At 38.2% G+C, this 22,773-nt stretch overlaps 1 protein-coding gene across 4 annotated transcripts in view; it reads right to left on the reverse strand.

Annotated features, from left to right (window-relative positions):
* The window catches only part of NTRK2 (neurotrophic receptor tyrosine kinase 2), a 350,327-nt gene that overhangs the window by 297,915 nt on the left and 29,639 nt on the right, over positions 1-22,773 (reverse strand). For all 4 annotated transcript variants that reach the window (XM_058565525.1, XM_058565524.1, XM_058565523.1 and 1 more), the window contains exons 4-7: positions 17,160-17,228; positions 14,299-14,453; positions 1,507-1,643; positions 858-990 (exon numbers count right to left, since the gene is read on the reverse strand). In XM_058565525.1, the coding sequence (XP_058421508.1) occupies positions 858-990; positions 1,507-1,643; positions 14,299-14,453; positions 17,160-17,228 (494 nt within the window). The remainder of the gene's footprint in view (positions 1-857; positions 991-1,506; positions 1,644-14,298; positions 14,454-17,159; positions 17,229-22,773) is intronic.

Raw genomic sequence — 22,773 nt, forward strand, 5'->3', positions numbered from 1 at the left:
GGACATTAACTAGCGTATTGACAGCTTGTGTCTACATGTGTGTAATGTGTAATTGTACCTACACACATGCGTATTCATGTTTTTCTCATCCAATTAGAGTAAAACCTCATTATTTATACCATGCCAGCTCAGAATTTGCAGTGATTTTTACCAATCACAGCATACATGTGATTTTTACCAACTATACATTCACACTGAATGCCACAAGCTGGAATGCTGAGATATACATCGTGTTATTTATAATACTGGAAAATAATGCACATATGCTTAAGAAGCATTAATATCCTATATCTTAGTTTCAACGTAAGCAGAAATTTAAAACAATTATAATAATAAAAGTTTTCTGCAGGTGATAATAATTTTCAATAATTTAAATGGGACTCCTCCAACCTTCCCACAGAAACTTAATGTCAAACTAATGAAGTTTAATGTATTAACAGTACAAGTGGTGTTTGTGAACAGCCAGCTCAATACTGTAGGTATCACGTCTTTAAACTTCCATGTTGCTTTTATACAGAAAAAATTTTAGAAACTGGTTTATCAGAATTTAAACTAAAACTTATTAACAAGAGGAGGATAACCAGCTCAAAATATGTTCTATCAAAGACAGAGGAAGGCACAAGAGGACAAGCTTAAGACCAAAAAAGAAGCTTAAAAGAAAGACAACGCATGAGCAAGAGAGATTAGCAGAAATAGAACAGTGAAGGAGGCTGACAACATTTCTGAATTAAGTACGCACAAAACACTGCATGGACTTTCTTAACACACTTAAGCAGCACCCAGAGTGTCCCAACGACAAAGGTAGGTGCGTCCACGATCATTTGCTATTAAGAACACATGCCGGTCTGATTACGTACAATGTACAGTGAGGTTGACAGAATCTTGATCTTCTCCTACAAGATTTTCTGCTACACAAGAGATTTGCTTTCCGCTGTCATCAGATGAAATGTTAGTTATCCTTAAGGAGCCCTGCATGTGGCTTGTCTCATTCTACAAATGAATTAACAGACAAAAATAATCTTTATTAGGACTGATCCCAAAGTAACAAGATTTGGAGTTTCTTCCCCTGACTAGAGAAAATGATCTATAGCTTTAGAAAAGGTTTCTGGCGTAAGGCTCAGGCAAAGGAGTAAACCAGAAGTTATTCTATTTCTCTAGATTTCAATCATTTAATGTGTGAAGTCGATTTAATCCTTGCATTCCTACCCACCTTCCTTCAAGGGAAAAGACCTCAAGGAGAGTCACTCACCTTGCTCACGATGACACAAAAAGCTCACTAGAGACATAGAGACTCTCCAATCTACTGGGTATACATAACTAAAATGCAAACTTGCATTAGTCTTTGTTAATTAAGAATAAATAGAAAGTAAATGTACAACAAAAACTTGACGTAAATTTCTCTCTGTGGCCTTATAAAACATTAAATGAACATCAATAGATTAACACCATCTGAAGTTCTGAGACACTCTTGTCCCTCTATGAACTCAGAGCCAAACACAGCCTTACCATGTGTTTGGAAACCAGATTACCGACATCCCAGAACAAATTCGGAACTGGGTCACCTGCGACGCTGCAAGATAACGTGACAGACTTCCCTTCCTCCACAGTGAGGTTAGGTGCAGCCAGATTCGCTGATGGCAAACCTGCGGAACAAGAAAAGTAAATGGAGACGTATACGAATAGTCAAATGCATTATCAAAATAATAGCAATAAAATGAAAACTCTCTATGCTTTAAAATCAATAATTATTTACTTTCTGAGACTGATTTATGTTGATCTGAAAAAGTGCCAGGTTGATAAGCTTTACAGATTTAATGTGAACCCAAAATGCATGGTAATAAGATCTCAAAACAAATTTTGCACATCTCTTGAAAATATCGCAGAATAACTTTTTATTTAAGAAAACATTCATTTATGGAACTCTCTCTTCTACCTCTTTTGTATTCTACAGTTACTAATCTGGCTTTTTGCACACAAATAGGCATCATATCTGAAGACCATGTAATCTCTTTCATCTCCTCCCCTCCACTTTTTTATAGTCAAGGACAAAAGAGTGAGAAGCATCTATATTTTTGCATAAATCCGTTTTTTGCATTAAGTAACTCAACAAATATAACCCACTACCAGACCTAGATTTTGAAAGAGTCAGAGCCAGACTATGGAAGGAAACGTACTTTCAAAGCCTTGAACTATCACAGCATTCTCATATTTCAAAGCTATATAAATCCTAGTCAATATATTATGGTTAGAATTGGTTACCCTATTGATGATATGATGAAAAAAGTTATATGGACCTTTATTCCAATGAAAACTTCTTTTCCGGAAAAACCCTGAGAAAGTATTTGTTATGAGATGAAATTGTGACCCTTATAAACATTTTTTAATACTTGAGGAGAGTGCTGTTTTATACTTTTACATTTCAAAAGCCAGCTTTGCTTTATTGACACTGCCGTCACTTCATTAAACCACCACACCTACTGGGTCTTTACGCTGCTTTCAACCACAGGGGAATCATGATATTTTTTACATGAAGACAGGTCTCAGAGGTTTTAACAATATGTCAGGTTCTGCCAGTCAAGCCAGTCCCTCGCTTGGTATCAAAAACTCTGCTTGGGGCTGCACTCACTCCAACTGCTGTGTCCCACGGACTATGACACATCATTAAGTCAGAAGGAACCCAGAGGTCAGAAAAGGCAATTGATCTTCAACAGCCGATAAACTGCAATTAACCCACCCACATAACGGTGTCTGATCCACCGTCTTCACAATACTACGCATAAACCCTTCTCTTATGACGCAGTCCTTACGGACAAAGCCATTAGTCTTTATTACTAAAACCAAACTGGAACAAGGTTTATGCAGCGTACGTCTCACGGTATCCCTAACATTGATAAAGGACTTCCCCACAAGATCTGGCTTTCAGTGGCTGGTTTGACCTCGTCAGAACTCTTCCTTCCTGTCAGCATCCAATAGAGAGCAATGTTATATCTTTCACGGGGTTTCGAAAAGGCCCCTAATACTCTGAGTTATACTAGACTATGAAGCATATACAAGTGATCAACAGGCAGCACCGTTAACAGGAATGAGCACTGGATCAGGTCATGAGTGCCCTAGACCTTAAACCTGGTTGGTATTATGTGGCCTTGGGGGAGTCATTTCTCTTCTCTCAATGTATTTTCTTCTTTATAAAATTAAACTGTTCAATTGGAAGATCTAGCACTAAGGTCTCCTAGTTCTAATATTTGGTGACAACTTCTGTGACAATTAAGCTTCCCAATTTATTAAAAAGTATGTCAAGACAAAGATATAAGAAAGGTGCCTACTCAACAAAAAACCTCTCTGCACATGGGTATGACCTAGGTGACTTTTTTTTTTTTTTTTTTTTTTGTGAGGAGGACTAGCCCTGAGCTAACATCTGATGCCAATCCTCCCCTTTTTTCTTGAGGAAGACTGGCCCTGGGCTAACATCCGTGCCCATCCTCCTCTACTTTATATGGGACGCCGCCACAGCATGGCTTAGCAAGCGGTGCATCGGTGCACACCCAGGATCCGAACCTACGAACCCCAGGCTGCTGCAGTGGAGTGCACACACTTAACTGCTGCACCACTGGGCCGGCCCCTGACCTAGGTGACTTTTTAAAAATATATTTTTAATTTGGTTTTTTTTAATCAAAATAGTCACATAGTTTGAAGAGTTTATAATTCTACAAAACTTGTTACGAAAAATATTCAACCTACTGTATGAAAAACAGTAGTCTCACCTCACACATGTGGCACTATTTCCTATTCCCCAGAGGCACTCATTTCCTCTCATTTAACTTTTTTTTTTTTTTGAGTATTGACCTCTATATCACTAAAGATCATGCTTATATTGCTAATTCTTGATTTTTCTGTTTTAACATTATCTACTGACCTCTCACTATGAGATGAGAACGAGGCTCACATTCACACAGGTCAGCCCTCCCCAATTGCCCAAACCGCACTCAACATGCTCTGTCATCATATCTTTCCACACATTATGAAGTTATGTTGTCCTGATGTAGACCTAAAGTTTATTATGAGTACATGAACCCTGTTGACAGCTGAACCCCTGTATGTAATAGTTATCATATTTTATCAAATTTAAGACAGCATTAGGATATAGCACTGTGACATGTACCACTAAGAAAGAAAAAAAAAACAATGCTAATTCAACTTTGATGCAATGCTTTCTCACCACTTAGACCTCCTATTATTTGGATATTGGACCTTCTGGATGTTCCATCAAGTGTTTTAATCCTTTCTCTGCTATTTTCCATCTTTTTTGTCTATTTGCTCTATTTACAGGGAGATTTCCTCAGATTTACCTTTCAAACCTTCTTTTAAGGTTTTCATTTCCCTGTCATATTTTTAGTTTCCAAGGCTCTTTTGTTCCTGAATGGTCTTCTATTTTTATAGCACCCTGTTTTTCTTTCATGGGTGCAATATCTCTTTTGATCTCTATCAGATATTAATGATCATTTCTTTTGAATTTTTCTTCTCTCTATACCACTTTTGCTCCTTGTAACTTTTTTTCCTTTCTCTCTTTGGTTGTTTTGTGTTTGTCTTTCATATTATAAGCTTTTCTCAAACAGTTGGTGATCCTTGGCCATTCACACATCCATAAAATAATGTATTAGATGGATTGCCTATTTATTAACTGTCAGCTTCATTGAAGGGCAATATTATTGGCCTCCGTACTGGGTACTCCCTGATGTCAGTATTATTAAATCATTTTGAGGAAGGGACTGGTCAAATTATTCAGATAATGTTCTTCAAGTGTCCTGCTTGGAAGAGGAGGAAGGCTGGAAATATCAATATTCAACATGTAAACCCATCATTTTCTTTTGGTTCTCACAGCCTCAACTCTATCTGGAGTTCCTCATGACTTTTGCTTTATCCTCTTTTGAGAATAAACCTCCAGTTTTCTGCTTAGGAGGGAGGGGTCACCTGGGATGTATGGATTGAAAATGGGATTAACTGCTTCTTAACAGACTTTCAACCAACCTTCTGTATTTGGTGTTACCTGTACTCTCACTTCCTGAGCCTTGTAGAAGGTCTTCCATATAAATCAACCTTCCCTTTGCCTTTCCCCATCGCCAAGTTGGTAATCAGCATTCTCAACCTTTAAGTTAATTACTACTCATCCTTCTGTTTTCCAGTTTGCTACTCTGTGTGCTTTGTTGACTCCTCTCCTATTTTCTTTGTACTTATAGATTTATCTGCTGGTTCTGGAGGGACGATGGGGTCAGATCCTGCCATGGTGCTTACTCTTAAGGTATGACCTCCTCCATCTGCCAGACTCCATCAGTGGAGCTTGAAGACACCTCTTTTGTCACCTCAAGTACAAATCTAGAGGATGAATTTCCTACCTTTTATAAATGTATCTAATAATTTGGAAATTCTAAGCAGAAAAAGGTTAAAATAAAAAGATTCTCAGTAGAGAATGCTATGCCATAATCTTAATTTCCCCTATAAAATCTCATGTTTTTTTTCTTCAAGCCTAGGCTTATATGAGTAACAATTCTAAAAATGGTTGTTTAATTACAGTAATAGTAATAGTATTTATTGGACATTCACCAAACCAGTCACTCTTGTCTAGTACTTTATTGTTTTATTTAATCCTTACAACCAATTGAAGTATTTTTCTCTCATTCAATTAATGAAGAATATGAATTTTGGAAAAGTCTAGTACATCTTCCAAAGTTGCTCAAATATCTGTAGTCCTGGGATTTGAACCCAAAGCTCAGGGTCTTCATCACTACACTATACTACCTCCCCAGACTTCATATATCCATTTTAGCACAGACCATAAATACCAATACATATCCATGATCTAGGAATTTAGTTCATTTAAAAAATAATTACATGTCTATTTGTGAGGGAAGAGCGAGTCTCCTTTATTTATAGAGAAATTGTATCACCCTGCCATAGCAGTTTCCAAAGGAATCTGTGCAAAATTGGCCAAGTCTAGATCTTTTAAATGTAAAGTCTTGCACAAATGAGTAAGCATCTGACTCACGTTAATTCTACAGCATTAATATGCTGGCCAAAGATTCAATAATGGAAAAAACAATCTGTACTTGAAATATCACTTGAGGTTTAATTAGCGCAATAAAAATGAATTGGGAAGCATGAATAGCCAAGGCAGGATAAACCATTTGCCAGGCACTGTTTCCTGGCTTAATAAGATTTGAAATCCGCACAAGTACAGAGCACAGCTCAGCAATGCTTCCAAGAGCTTCTAGCACTATTGTAATGGGATTCTGATTTAAGTTTCAGAGCTGTCTTCCTCTGCACTCTGAGAATCTCATTGGAAGTAAGAGATGATCAGCTGCCCAGGCAGACAGACACCTCCATGTCAATGTCTTTTGACCTGGATGTGTTCAGGAAGCACATACCAGCCTGTGGACCTCAGCAGAAAATCATCAACCATCCAGTGAAAAAACTGACTTTCTTTAGACCAGCGCTTCCCAAGCTTGGATATGCATATGAATCACCAGTGGATCTTGTTAAAAATGTTGCTTCCTTTCCAGTAGCTCTGGGTTGGGGCCTAAGAGTCTACACTTCCAGCAAACTCCCTGTTCCTCAGACTACACTTTGAGTAGCAGGAGTTCAGACAACTAGTGTTAAAAAAGTATTCACTAGGCTTTTGTTTCTACAACTGTTCTTCTTAAACCTGACAGGGGTCTGAGCAATCATCTGTCCACCAAACTTTCCCCAAAGTGTGTTCTGTGGAACTCTAATTCCTTGAGATGCTGTATGGTAGAAAAAAAAAAAAACAACACCCTACAGGAAATTCTGTAACTCTGGATGTTCATAACGCATATTACCATAGTAAAAGCTCTGAGACGTCCTGCTATATAAAGGAACCATTTGACTTCCACTGATCTTATGTTCCCCAAGCTTATTTAAGTCCACACCATTTCTCTGAGTTGTGATATCTTGTTATGTCTTTGTTATTTTTATTTGAACTAATTTGACAAAATGTAAGATATACAAATATTTAAATTCAGATGTAAAATGTGTTTAAACCTAAATATTCATATTGATGTTGGTAACAACATTAATAGCTAATATTTATTGAGTACTTAATATGTGCTAGACTTCATCTTAAATGTTTTCCATATTATCTTATTCATCATCCTAAAAACTCTAGAAGGTAGGTGTCATTAGTATACGTATTTCCAGATGAAGAAGTTAAAGCTTATCAAGTATCATAGCAAACAACTATTGAGCAGGAGCTGGCCCTGACCCACATCCGTCTGTTCACGGCCTTAACCAATACATTGATAGGCTCCCTCCTTTGTTGGGCTCTTCTGTGCCTCTGCTCCCATACATTAGTGTACACTTCTTGAGAGCTACCATACCGACTAGGCCGTTCGATCACTAATTCAAAGTATGCAGGTTCTCACTTTCCAGTAATTGAGTAAAACTAACCTCTAACCATTTTGGATTATTAACTCAGCTTTGCAATAAATGAGATGGGTCAATTTTAGGCTTTATTTTTCAATACCCACTGGCAAGTCTGGATTGTGTTCTTTTTCATCTTGTTTTAGTGAACCTGCACTCTGTTCATTTTGTGTTGGGTCATCACTCTACGTGTATAAAAATATTCAAGTAAATTATGATTTTGTCTGCTCTCTGTCTTCTCTCCTCTCACTTTCTATCTTCTTGCATATCTTCCAATTTCTTTGTATCCTAAACATACATATTTCACTATCAGGAATGAAGCCAGAATGAGCCTGACCTGTTTATAAGTGGCTGCTTTACACCTCGTTGCAAGAATGACAGAAAATTAGCAAAGTGACTTTCCAAGCTCAAATTGGAAATTGTGCTTCTATGCTTGCATGAGCTGTGTCATGACAGTGACAGCAACCACAGAACTTCTAAACACAAAAACTTAAACAGTGGCTGAATTAAAACAGCTGTATTTACCATCCTAAAAAGATAACGAAAAACAATGGTCACTGTGTGGCTTGCTTTATTTTAGCAGATAAAACCTGATCTCTAATAAAAGTAAAGCAAAGCAATAAACTAGACTCTGTGTATGTTTTTCAGGAAAGAAAATCAATCAGCTAAGATGCTAAGAAAATATGTTTCATACTAATCTAACTTCCACAGAGTATTAAGATAGCATTTCTTATTCATCTGTGAATGCTAACAAAGTAGAATTACTATCAGTCTATTTTCGTGGTTTAAAACAAACAAAAAAAGGATTATGTACAGACATGCTGAACAGATGTGCATACTACAAACTATGGTGGAAATCAAAAGTAAATATTAAAAATAAATCATAAAAATCAATTTACCTCAAGGAACCAGGCCTCTCCTCCTAGACACTGTGAATTGACCTTTCCCATCATAAACGGTATTTTGTTGATGTGTCTTAAGGAGACTCTACACCAAAAGTTTGAAGGTCAGAAAAGTGGAAAATTGAAACTGTCATAAATAACAAGGAAACCAAAAACAGGACTGATTTCAATCCATGGGACCATTAAGGGTGTTTTGTAACATAACTGCACAATTCTTCAGCCATCAGCTGAGTTACCACCTTATACTCACTGTGACACTAGCATGTTCTACGTTAACAGCCACTAGTAAAATGGGTTGAGGGATTGTTTTGATAGACCCATAATACTGCCTTTCTTAAATATATTTGCCATCTACTTAAAACAGAGCATTTCATCCACTATTAACACTTCCTAAAGAAACTCTTTTCCAGAGATTTAAATCATAATTATTAGTATAAAAAATTTAAAGCATAAAGTACCCTGTTCTTTAATAATCCCATTCAGCCAGGGGAAATGATTGAGAGGTTTATAGTGCAAACTAACTGCTGAAGATCAACCAAGTGTACAGGAATTGAGTACAAAAATTTAGAATATGCCATGTGATAAATAGTTTCATTGAAAAACACTAAAAGAAGTAGCAGGGACATTTTTATATGGAGTGATAAATCAGCATGGCACGCACAATATCCTTTCTTTCTTAGCACTGGTGTGATTCAGTTTCTGTCTTAAAAACCACTGCTCAGAGCACCCCGTTTTTCCAATTAAAGTGCAAATTTTATATAAATATGTTTTGTTGCCTTGCAATTAATAAAGTTTTTCTAAGGTTAAAAAGGACCTTGTAGAGAAACAAACCACAACATGTTTCACAGCGTGAATAAATTTACAGTAATTCACAGCAGGAGGGGACTGGCAGAGAAACATTGTGAGGCAGTTTGACTGTGCTGCTAACAGGAACGGTGCACTTAAACTTCCCAGCCCCGCCGGCCAGGCTCACTTCATCACTAAACAAAAATGAGATTCTTTCAAAATGCAATGATGACAGAAATTTCAAAGGGAACTACAAAATGCTAAAATATGGACTAATTTGGCTAGAATAATATAAATGTTTAAGTTATCTTTGCTTAACTGAAATATCCACACCATTATATTAAAAATCTAGTCCAATCTGATCATTAATATAATATGGTTCACGCATTTATTAATTGATCAATTCAGCAAACAGTAATCAAATGCCTGTTACATCCAAGGGATACATGAGACACCATAGGGTATGCATATTTGCTTATAAAACGTAGACAACTTGTTCACCATATAATGCCTACATAAGGAAATACTAAAAGGGGAAGTTTTTAACTAAAACTCAGCTTATAATGGAATGAAATCCCAATAGCTCCTTTTAATTGAAATTATAATATTAGCAGTGGTAAGCTAAATGCAATGGCCATAGTTGTTGGCAAATTGTTGGTTTACAACGATGAAACACACAAGACCATAATCTCATGAGCTACTCCTAGAGTTAGCTTCCAAGTTTCACCAAAAAAAAAAAAAAAGTAAATAAGATGAACTCCATGAATCTGTGACTTAAACACAACAGATAAGTTTCAAAAGTTTGCAAAGGGAAAGATCTAGATGAAAAGCCAACTGATCATGAATCCATGTTTTAAACAAGACATCTAACTTGAAGATATTAGCGTATTATCTAATTTCTTCAACATGGAATTTCAGAGACAGAATTTAAATCCAACAATCTAATATAATTTCCTGCTCAATCTGTCTAACTTCTCTTTAAAGAACCAAAGTTGAGAAACTATCATAAAGAAAACTAATACACGACCAAGCCCCAAACAGAAGTCTCCCCCTCTCATCTCAAATCTCTAGTTATTACATAAATTTTTTTAAAAATGCAGAACCATGTTGGAAAACAAGAAGGCATACTGCTGGTGGGTAAGAAACTAGGAGGAACCCCTGAACAAGAGAAAGGGGAAATGGGATTAAAGAAAAACAGCACAGCCCCAGAAATATGTGCTGCAGGAGGTTCTAGGCTGACCCCAGACTGAAGGGACAGACTGCGGGGCAGGGGGGAGCCCACCTATGCCAAGCCACAGGGTTGCTGGTTAAGAAAAAGACTAGGAGCAACTAGAGGAATAACCTTTCCTCGTCCCACCCCTACCCTTCCACCTTGGGCAAAGCATCCATCTAGCAGCACCTGTAGCTACCTCCAGGTAGAAGCAATGAGTGTGGGAGTTGGACAGGAGAAAATCAGGGTGCTGGTGATACCCTGGAGACATGGTGAACCCCGATATGGAGAAGGGTGTTCCAGTCATAAAAAGTCAATCACTAGAGATTGTGGAAATTAAAAATTGATTTTGGAAGGGAGACATTCAGTAGCTGGAGAAATAGCTGAAGGGCAAAGTAGCGAGTAAACCAATTCTCCCAGAATGTAGCACAAAAGGACAAGCAGATGGAAAGGATTACAGAAGGTTGAGAGGTATGGAGGGTGGAGCCAGAAGGGTAAATATCCACCTAAATGAATTAGAAAAGTCTTCCAGAACTGAAGACATGAACACTCATATTGAAAGAGTACATTGCATGGCAGACAGAATAAATTTTTAAAAACATACACACACACCTGGTTACATTGTGGTAAAATTTAAGGATAACATGGATAAGGAGAAAATCTTAAAAGCTTCTAGAAGGAAAAGAAAAGCATAGGTTACCTATCAAGAAATAGGCATCAGGGGCTGGCCCCGTGGCTTAGCGGTTAAGTGCGCGCGCTCCGCGGCTGGCGGCCCGCGTTCAGATCCCCGGCACGCGCCGACGCACCGCTTCTCCGGCCATGCTGAGGCCGCGTGCCACATACAGCAACTAGAGAGATGTGCAGCTATGACAGACAACTATCTAGTGGGGCTTTGGGGAGAAAAAGGAGGAGGATTGGCAGTGGATGTTAGCTCAGGGCCGGTCTTCCTCACAAAAGAAAAAAAAAAAAAAGAAATAGGCATCAGACTGGCCTGGGGCTTCTAATTAGCAACACGGAACACAAGGAGAATACGGTACAATATCTGCAAAGCTCTCAGAGGAAGTTATTGTGAGTCTAGAATTTTATACTCAGTCAATTCCTTTGAGAAGAAAAAATACAAGCCAGAACTTGAAGATATTATTTTTTAAATTTCTCTGAAAGAAATATCAGAGGCTATACTCCAGTAAACAGAAAAATCACTCCAAAAGGAAGTAGTAGGATACAAAAATCAATGATATGCAAAGAAACTGTAAATCTTCAAAAAAGTTAAGTAATCTAAAAATAAAATCCCAGATGATAACAATCTGAGAGATGGAAAGAGAAAGTAAAGGGAAGTAAAAGTATCTTTTCTTATCTTGCTGGGGGTTGTCTCTAGATACTTACAGAAAATATGTTTAAATATGTGTGGTAAATATTTTGGCATTATATATTTACAAAAACAGAAACATAATTCATAACTTGCAAACAAGAAAAAAATAAAACAAAGAAGATTATCAATGGAAGAAAAGGAAAAACACTATAGAAAAATAGACAAAGTATATAAACAGGTAGTTCACTGAAGAATAAACACAATGTCCAGTAAACATAGAATATACTCAATACTAATCAGGAAAATGCAAACTAAAAAGTAATGACATACCATTTTTTAGAAAGGTAAAAAATAAAAAGTTTGCTAATATCAAGGTATGCTTTGCTAGGGTGTCTATACATTGGTACGACCATTTTCTAATGTGCAAACCATATGAACCAAAAATTCTACTTCCTGCTATGTATTCGAGAAAAATCTTTGCATTTGTGCATATGCACAAAGAGCATACAGAAGGATGTTTGTTGAAACATTTTTGTAGTAAAGAAAAATAGGAAATAAACTAAATGCCTATCAATACGGAAGATTTAACATAATTAAGGTATATTCTACCATGAATACCAAGCAAAATTAAAAAGAATATGATAGATCTATGATTACTGACCCAAAATGGTCACAAGCAAGAAATAGACAAGCTTTAAGTGCAATATAGGAAGTTATTTTTACAACAAAATGTATCAGCATTATTTGCACAATTATAAATAACTAAAAAACACTTGGAAAGAAAATAAAAATTAACAGAAAAATAACAAAATAGTTTAAAAATACAAAACTGGTAGAAAAATAAGTCTATCAATTCACCTTTTATAATGTTGCTTTTTGAACAGCATGGTTGACGTTGAAATTAATTGTGAACGTTAGCATGAATGTACGTTAGCATGAATGTAACCATTTAGTCCTAATAGATCAATCAAACGCATGCCCTCTGACAGTGGATTCAAAGTCTCACTCTCATACACTCAATTCATTGACTAATTTGTAGGAAACAAATTAAAAATTATTGAAAATTGACAAATTGATCAGGAAAAATTAGGACCAATTTGCTTCTCCCCTTCCCCTACTGCAATCACAACGGTCTCTCCACAACACATTAGGTGGGTGCATTACCAGAATGCTGTCAAGACAACATGGCCAAAAATTAAAATAAAAAAAATAAGATTGGTTTCAGGCAAGGGCAAAGCAGACATTTATTAAGAGGCTGTTTGTGAAATCAGAGCAGGAGTCAGATGCAGTCTCTTTTTTTCCTCTCAGTGGTTGCTGAACCAATGTGGTCACAACAGTCATGGGGATTTGGGAGCTGGCCAAGAGGCCAGGTGACTCAACATTGAATTTCTTGTCCCTTTAGGCAGTTTCTCGCAGTGGTGTAAATTTATGCCAGAACAGAGAATGGTTATCCACTTATCAATCAGGAAAAGATGTATATTAAAAACTCCTTTTTAAGTGCTGGCTAACAAAGAAGGCTGAGGGGAAGTTGGCAAGGGAACAAAGCCTGATTCCCCCATTATGAAGCTAAAGGGCTCCAGCTATGACAGAAAAATCTGTGGGAAGGGTACGTGTTGTCTTCTAAGCCCCTTCAGGGTAAGAAACAAACACTTATCTTTCCTTTTATTACATTCTCACTAAAAGTGAGCAGCAGCTATATTTTCCTTAAATAAAAATTGACCCCAAACAACAGGGTCTTCTGAAAACAAAGAATCAGAAGTTTATGGTTAATATAGAGGTTCCTTGTGGACGAGAACCAGGTGCTACATGGCTTTCTGCTGTGTCACCAGCTAGTAGGCCAGAAGATGAGATACAATTGTGAACTGATTAACTGGTTGACTAACTGATTACAATTTCAACAGAGGAATAATATGCCTATGTGGGTACTGTAGAGGTGTGTCACAGAAGCCCGTAGCAGTAAAATCCTAACCACAACACTTGGATTTTCCTTCTTTGTAAACACACTGGCACTCACAGACAGCTGTGAGTTTATCATATGGTGCCCTTTTAAATTGTGGAGCTGCAGATGCTGAGGGAAGGAGTGGGGGAGGAGCAAAGGAGGAGATCGTAAAGCCAGACATGGGGAAAATCATGTGTGAGGGCAGATTTGTGGTGTCCCATCAAGAGACACAGACATCTGGCAGCAAGACAAGTTTAAGGCAATGTGCTGGATTTAACTGCATTTTCTTGTGCAGCCAGGACACTGTATCATCCTGAGATCCTTCCCTCTACGTGGCCTGGGTGCCAACTAAGTATATATGTGGCCAGTGAAGTACCACGTTATTAGCAGATATTTTTTGAATGGTGGATGGATGGATGGATGGATGGATGGATGGATGGATGGATGGATGATACAAACAAATGAACAAAGAAAGAAAGGAATAAACAGTGTACTTTTTTCTCTATGCACTTTAAAGTCTTCCATTCAAAACTAATATTCTACTTGCAAAGAATATTCAGCAACGTTGCTCCCAGTTGATTTCTCCACACTGCACACAAATGTTGCCCGACTCACTGGAGACATTAAGAGCATACTGTATAAAATCTGGGTAGTGGTGATCTTCCCAGACTCGCCAGAAAATTAATAGCAACTAGAAATCATTGATTTAAAAGTAAATTACCACAGTTGGGTATCTGCAGGTTTGCCAGGGGAATATTCTTGCTGCTTTCATTTAGGCAGTACAAATCCTGAGTTTCTGGACTGGATTTAGTCTCCTGGAGAGTCTTGATCCACATAATGTCACAGGAGCATGTAAATGGATTTCCCACCAGGATCCTACATGGAACAAAAATGAAACCCAATCAGGCTTCTCCTTTTTAGTTGTTAACTACACTAGTGTTTAGGAAGCACTACAACATTATGAATTATTTCTAGCCAGCAATCTGTGGAAGTCATACTCACCTTTAAAGCATGACAGTACTTATTCATTTATTTATCTAATACTTACTGAGATTCTGCTATGTGAAAACACCACTGTAGAGGCTAAAGGATGCAAAGTGATGTAGGGCCTTTCAGAACAATAGGGGAAACAAGTTAGGAACAAAAATAGCTATAATATAGGATAGAAAATGATGTCTCCTAAGATGGGGAAAAATAAGGTGCCATAACAAATTTATCACAGTTATTATATAGTTACTAAGAAGATCTTAAGTGAAGATGCCAACAATAAGTTTTCAGGAACGTGAGCACACTTATTTCTGACCAGGCTAGAAATTGAAGTGTTACCACTTAATAAGCTCAGACTTCAGTGGCGGACAGAGCAATTTCATCTTAACTTAAAATGAGACTGTAAATACAAGACTAAAGTGTGAGAGCCAAGAGGGTAGCACTCTGAGCTTTCTGCATTATGCAACCACGGTTCAATTTGATTGATGCAAGACAGTGAGAGTGAATGTGAGAGACAGAACCTGGAAGGGAGCTCTTAGACTTCCCGCATACACACACACACACACACACACACACACACACACGCAACAAGCTCAAGGTTTCTGAAAGCAAGGGCAGCTGAGCTCCATATTAAGCCTCTTAGCCCACTGTGGGAGGGTCTGCAAAGAGGAAGCCACCACTCAGCCGCACTGCCCAACCTCCTGTGGTCTGCGATTGGTGAAAGAGGAAGTAGTCAAGAGGAAAATAAAAACCACAGAAAAAAAATCTTTCAATGCTTATTTATAATACTCAGTGGCCTATTTAAGATGAATTCCATTTATGGTAATGAATCTTTAAATGAGGCCATTTAAAATCGTTACATAGGCTCTGCCTGGCATTAACCACAACACTTCAGATTTCCATGAGGACAGGATCTGGGCTTTGCAACATTATTTACTCCTGTGGTTTTCTGGTTGGGTTCTTAGAATCTCAGGAGACTTTTCTGGGAGTTTCTTTGAGGAAAATGTGGTCATGGAAGACTCGTTTAATTTGCGTCTGTTTGATGGCCTCCAAGTATCTCTCCAACACCAAAACAGGATTTGATGCTACTGGACTATGGACTACAATGCAGAAGAGATCCACAATCTTCAAACCCCACTAACTCAAGATGTTTCCTGGCATTCTGAGTATGTGAAAACCTAAAGAGTCTTTCTAAAAAGAAGGTATGATTGAATCTACAGAAAGGATAAAGAAGAAAAGAGATCTTCAGTTATAAATATAGCAATGCTCATATGACCACACAACACTGGCACACAGCAGGCTTCTTCCTCTGGCGCATTGTGCAAACCCCTTCTGCAGTGATTGCTACACCACACACACTTATCTGTTTAGGCTTCTATCTCTCCCACTGGATAGCAGAATCCTGGAACACAGAAACTCCTTATATCCCCATGGCCTAGTGCCATGTTAGTTTAATTTGTAATAGGCACACAATTAACATTTGTTGAATGAATTGATTAAATATTCAGCAGGGAAAATATTGAGACGTGAATTTGAAATCAGAACTCTAATTTTTAATCAAGAAAATTTTCTGCAGTGATACTCCAGATTTTTACAGAGTATTTTATTCTATTCTACAAATCTTCCTTAAGTTTTTCATGTTTATTCTTGTCATAGAAAGCTAGTGCTTCAACGCCCTGAGTTTAATTTATTCCAAATAGTTGCCAGTCTCCGAGACTTTCATCAAGTAACACTCAATACTACCTATTAACTTGTTGTCTCTCCACTAATGGCATCTTCTAATCTGCACAATTTCCTTGTGAAGAGGGGTGGACCCTACAACTCAGGCAACACACAGTTTAAGCAAAAGCCACCGCCTGGTATTCAAAGGCCTTGTCCACCTGGGCCCCCCTCTGCCCCACAGAGCCTCTGCCTTAGGGTTCTTTGGGTGCTTTACCCAAAGGAACAGCAACAGTTTGTATTTGTTTCGTAGTGATAACACAAAAAATCGAGCCCACTTGGAAATGCTGGCTATTAGTCACCAACACAGTTCAATATTTTTCTTATCATTTTACAGCAAAGGAAATTAGGGCATAAGGATAAATACTGAATGCAGTGGCAGACCTAGAAGAAAATCTCACGCAGATGGGTGGGAAGGGAGAAGGACTACCCTCCTCCAGTGTTCACTAAGCCAGCACTGGGGTTGGGGGATAAAAATTGGGGAGTTTTTCCCATTGTTACTTCCTCCTTGAATGAGTTTCCTTTCCATTAGGGCCTGGACATAACAGGGACCAAATAGATGCTATGAGATATGTCGCCATTTTAACACAAAGCCTCTGTCTTTTTCTCTTTTTCCCTCCATTAGAAAACAAATCATTTATGTAAAACAACACTCAAACTCACATAAATGATATATTACCATTGAGATTTCTATTTTTTTATTACTGAATCATATCTTCATGAGGAAATAAAAGAACAAGTGGCCAAAACTTGAGAAATCATTTTTCAGAAATTTTGATATAAAAATAGATTTGTAGCACCAGTCATTTAAAAAATACTTAATTACCCTTTCCTTTGAAATTTCTTCCCCAAATGCCACATATAATCATTACTTACAGCTCAGACAAGTCAAGGTGACGGAAATGTTTCCTAGACAAACTCGTCAGTTTATTTCGGGTAAAATTGCTGAAAGGAATCAAAAACATTAAATGTGAATTTAAAATGCTATGTTTCAGGAATAAAATATTCAAAAAGAGATTTTTTTTCCAAGTATAATTTTATTTGATCATGGTACATGCCTTACTTAGACCTAAAATCTCTTTTTTTCACCTAGATTGATAGCTTGGTTTTTCCTGTCTCTCCTATAATTTTTGCTTATGGGGGAAAAAGGAGGACATAATTTTCGTAACGTCTATTTTTAATCTCTTTTTTACCCAAAAGCTTATTTTTTGTATCCTGATTCAGAGCTAAGTTATATACCTCCTAGAGATCACTGACCTTTTGAACAATTAATAGAAGGATTAAATTAAATTAAAAATGATAAACTCTACGGACAGCTAATCTTTGACAAACGAGCTAAGAACATACAATGGAGAAAGGAAAGTCTCTTCAATAAATGGTGTTGGGAAAACTGGACAGCCACATGCAAAAGAATGAAAGTAGACCACTATCTTTTGCAATACACAAAAATTAACTCAAAATGGATCAAAGACTTGAAAGTAAGACCTAAAACCATAAAACTTCAGGAAGAAAATATAGGCAGTACACTCTTTGACATCAGTCTTAGAAGGATCTTTTCGAATAACATGTCTACTCAGACAAGGGAAACAAAAGAAAAAATAAACGAGGGGGACTTCATTAGACTAAAGAGCTTCTGCAAGGCAAAGGAAACCAGGATAAAAATGAAGGGACAACCCACCAACTGGAAGAAAATATTTGCAAGTCATATATCTGACAAGGGGTTAATCCCCATAATATATAAAGAACTCACACAACTGAACAACAAAAAAACAACCCGATCAAAAAATGGGCAGAGGATGTGAACAGACGTTTTTCCAAAGAAAATATACAGATGGCCAATAGGCATATGAAAAGATGTTCAACATCACCAATCATCAGGGAAAGGCAAACCAAAACTACAGTAAGATATCACCTTACACCCGTTAGAATGGCTATAATCACCAAGACAAAAAATAACAAATGTTGGAGAGGTTGTGGAGAAAAGAGAACCCTCACACGCTGCTGGTGGGAATGCAAACTGGTGCAGCCACTGTGGAAAACAGTACGGAGATTTCTCAAAAAATTAAAAATAGAAACACTATACAACCCAGCTATCCCACTACTGGGTATTTATCCAAAGAACTTGAAATCAACAATCCAAAGAGGCTTATGCACCGCTATGTTCATTGCAGCATTATTCACTATAGCCAAGACGTGGAAGCAACACAAGTGTCCATCAACTGATGACTGGATAAAGAAGATGTGGTATATATACAATGGAATACCACCCGGCCATAAAAAAAGACAAAATCATCCCATTTGCAACCTGGATGGACCTTGAAGGTATTATGTTAAGCAAAATAAGCCAGAAAGGGAAAGACAAACACCATATGATTTTACTCATATATGGAAGATGAACTAATACACGGACAGAAAGAACAGTTTGGCAGTTGCCAGGGGAAGGTGATTGGGGGTGGCCACAAGAGATGAAGGGGCTCATTCCTATGGTAACTGACAATAACGTATGACTGAAATTAATAAAATAAAAACTCTTATGACTTCAATAAAAAAAATTTTTAAAAAACCCATAAAAATCACTAGGGAAAAAAGATGCTTTAAAACTAAAGAACATTATTAATATTTTGAAATCACATGACACAAAAAACTCAGAAGATCAACTGAATTTAACGTGTTTTTATACGAAAGAACATACTTAGTGATTGATAAAGTTTGCTGAGATCGTTTATATACAACTTCTAAATAACCAGATAATTCCATGATCAGAACAACAAAAAATCAGATAATAAGGAATATGTCAGATTTTATCTTGAACTATTTTAGCAGCATATCATTTTAAGACCTGGACAAGCCAGACAAGGAAATGATGTTATATCTGTGAATGAAAAAATAATACTGAATTTACTGGTGTGTTCTGAATATGTCGTTTCATTCAAAGGATGGGAGTTCCAGTTCCCAATGATCAGCACCGTGAGACCTTGAGTTGGGAAATTCTGCGCCATAATCCTGGCAGCTGACTTGCTCTGCGAATTTGTTTACTAGATGAATTTATTTAAGAAGTGTCCAATGCTTGGGCCTCTAGACACGTGTCTAATAAGTAACATGAATGTAAAACAAACATCAACTTTTACCAAAACAGCCAAGCTCTCAAGAAATTGCAAGGAGCCTTTCCGTTTGTCTGTTTCCTACTCAGGGAAGCAAGTGCTGGGCTGAGAGTCAGATAAAAACGGGAGATCTGAGGGTGACAGTAATCCTGGCCCCTCACCTGAGGCTAGTCTATTGCGTCAGCCCATCAAAATCATCAGTGGAAGTATCCTGGTATCCAGTCACCTTCAGAGAGAGGCCACAACCCAGAAGCTAGTGCACGAGCGAAGGCTAGTCAATTGATGAGTAAAGAAAATGCCACATCAGCATCTCCTAATTCAAGAAAGTGTGCATCCACGCTCCACTTAATTCTATACTGAGATTTCCACTCATCCAAACCCCTATCTACACAATGGTGCTCTCTTCCTTCTATGTTTGAATCTTCTTTCTTCACACTAAGTGTAAAGTGCTCACCCACATGAAAAAATAATACAACGGGAAGTTGTAAAATGTGCCCACATAAATCTTTTCTTTTGGAACGTGAATTAAGAATGGCTTTCATTGGAGTATAATACATTGAACAGTCAATCTGTCTTCCCCTCAGTCTTTGAGGCACAAATGTTTTCATCGTCATTAGAAATCCCTATCTTTCTGAAGGAAAAAAGAAAAAAAAAAAACCTACACTTGCTCCCAAGAAGAACGAGGAAGGAGGAGGCAGAGAAAGAGGACACTATTGTCAGGGTTCTCGGTCAGAAGCCGCCTGGGAGCAGCTGCCCCTGTGGGGCTGCCAGCAGCACGGCCCAGAGCGGGGTCACGCGCCAAAGAACAAGATGAGTTTTATGAACCATACTTATTATTGCAGTGAAAAGCCAAAAAGGAGGAGGAGGGGAGGGAAAAAATCGACAATCCTCTTACTGTTTGATTATAGAACTTTGTGAAGGAGCTAATTAGCACCTCTGCAAAACCCCTGGAAACACAAATACTGGCTTTTCTCACAGCCCCTGGGTTCTCAGGGGCTGGGCAGGAATTAAAGGCACCAAGAAATCCACTCAGTGAGCAGTCGTAGGGGTTCTGGACAGTCACCAGGTGATGCTAAATATGCCCAGGGTAGGAGAGAGTGGTGCAAGGGGGAGAAAGGAGTCAATTTGAATTCAACTGCTCAGGCTGCTCTTGTGCACATCTGTATATTGCAGTGGAAACCCAGAGAGATCATCAGCATGTTCCAGGGGTGGCAAGAAACAGCTTCTAATACACATCCCTCTTGCAGCTCCCTGACACCCACTGTGCTGATATCAAGGCAGGAGTGAGCTTCACGTGTGGGAAGTCAGGAGCAACAAGCCAGCGTCCCAGCCTGCAGTCATAGCTGAGGTTGGGACAAGGTCTGGAAAGGCAGACACTTGCCTTGATTCCCTCCTCTTTGCCATTCTCAAAAGCCAGTTACTTAATTTAAGTTCACATTTTGGCGATTAGGAACCTCTTTCATCATGTGACTACATGAAGCTTACTGCATTTTATGACTTCTTCATAACTGTTTGAACACTTGCCTCACTGCATTCTGTCTTATGATTTATTTATTTATTTATTTTGTGTGTGTGTGTGAGGAAGACCAGCCCTGAGCTAACATCCAATGCCAATCCTCCTCTCTTTTGCTGAGGAAGACTGGCCCTGGGCTAACGTCCGTGCCCTTCTTCCTCTACTTTATTTGGGACACCGCCACAGCATGGCTTAACAATTGGTGCGTCGGTGCACACCCGGGATCCAAACCAGTGATCCCCAGGCCGCCACAGCGAAGCGTGGGCACTTAACTGCTTGTACCACCGGGCTGGTCCCATTTTTTTTATTTTTTATTTTTTTTATTTTTTTATTTTTTCTGTCTTATGATTTAATCATGCCTACAAATACCAATAGAGTTTTTGCAGTTTGACCAATGGTTGTGCTTCCCGACTATTGCCTTTTAAAGAAACTATATAGGATATGTCCATCTCTTTGGTTTCCAATTTTCAAATGACATCTCTTTGGGAGACAGAGAGTTGGCTTTATATAAGTTGTGTGCAGGACATAGAATACCGTTAAAATTATACCATAGGGTCAGCCTGGTAGCATAGTGGTTAAGTTCGTGCATTCCGCTTCAGCGGCCGGGGATCACAGGTTCAGATCCTGGGCGTGGACCTACGCACCGCTTGTCAAGCCAAGCTGTGGCAGGTGTCCCACATATAAGCTAGAGAAAGAGGGGAACAGATGTTAGCTCACAGCCGATCTTCCTCAGCAAAAAGAGGAGGATTGGCAATGGATGTTAGCTCAGGGCTAATCTTCCTCACCAAAAAAAAAAAAAAAAAAAAACTACGCCATAAAAATATGGTGATACCATATATCGCCCTGAAAAAACACACAAGGTGACTTTGGTATTCATATAAATAGCATGAAACAAGGAAAGTAAGGAAAATATAAGAGGTATAGTAAAGTAATAAATGTCTATTACTAAAACTACAATTAACCATCACCCACTGTACACATCACAGCATTACAGGGTGGGAAATGGCAAAACAGCCAGTAAGATGTGGTTGTTGAGTAATTTGGGTCTAAAGTCAGCTGTAATGAAAATACCAGAACTTAACCACTGAGGGCATTAATTACAGTTAAGTGACTGCATTAGAGCCTTTTGCCTTTTTCTTCTATCCAACTTCTCTCTTGTTTATGCTATCAAGGCCTACGCAGACATCAGATTTGTGCAGGCAGACCAACTACAGAGAGGATGCCAAAAAGCAGTGAAATGAAATGTGTTAATAAAGTTCCTTGGAGTTGTATCACATTTTTGCCTAATGTTTTATATCTTAACTCTACAGACTTTAGTTTAAAGTGACTTCACCATTAATGTCACCTATAAAATAGGAAGTCACGATACTGGCTTTATGAAGTTAAGGTTTTTCATAATATCAACAAATCTCCATAGCGTGTCCAGGCAATCTGCTGTAAGAGAATGACTTCTTTTATAACTGGCATGGAAATCAGTTGAGGGACTATTCTCCCGAAGAAAAGAAAGAGGACAAATGTTACAAGAAGGGCTGATTCTCAAACTACATGGATGACACAAATTTTATTTCCTGTACTCTTATTGTAGGAAAACGACCAAGAGTGAGCCCTGGAGTCATAATTCTGCCACTTTCGATCTGTGGACCTGCGCAAGTCCTAGAACTTCCTCCTTCTGATTTTATGTCTATGAAATGGGAATCAAAAAGATCTTCCTGACCAAGCATCAGAAAAATCAAGGGAGATAATGCAGGTGAGAGTCTTATAAGTAAACTGTAGTCTATGAGACACATAAGCACTGTTGCAGAGAATTTGCAAAGCACAAAAGAGCCAACGAATGTTTACAACATTCCTCCAGTAGAAGCCCCCACTGTCCCCATGG

The sequence above is a fragment of the Diceros bicornis genome, chromosome 22 (assembly GCF_020826845.1).
Source record: "Diceros bicornis minor isolate mBicDic1 chromosome 22, mDicBic1.mat.cur, whole genome shotgun sequence".
NCBI lineage: Eukaryota > Metazoa > Chordata > Mammalia > Perissodactyla > Rhinocerotidae > Diceros > Diceros bicornis.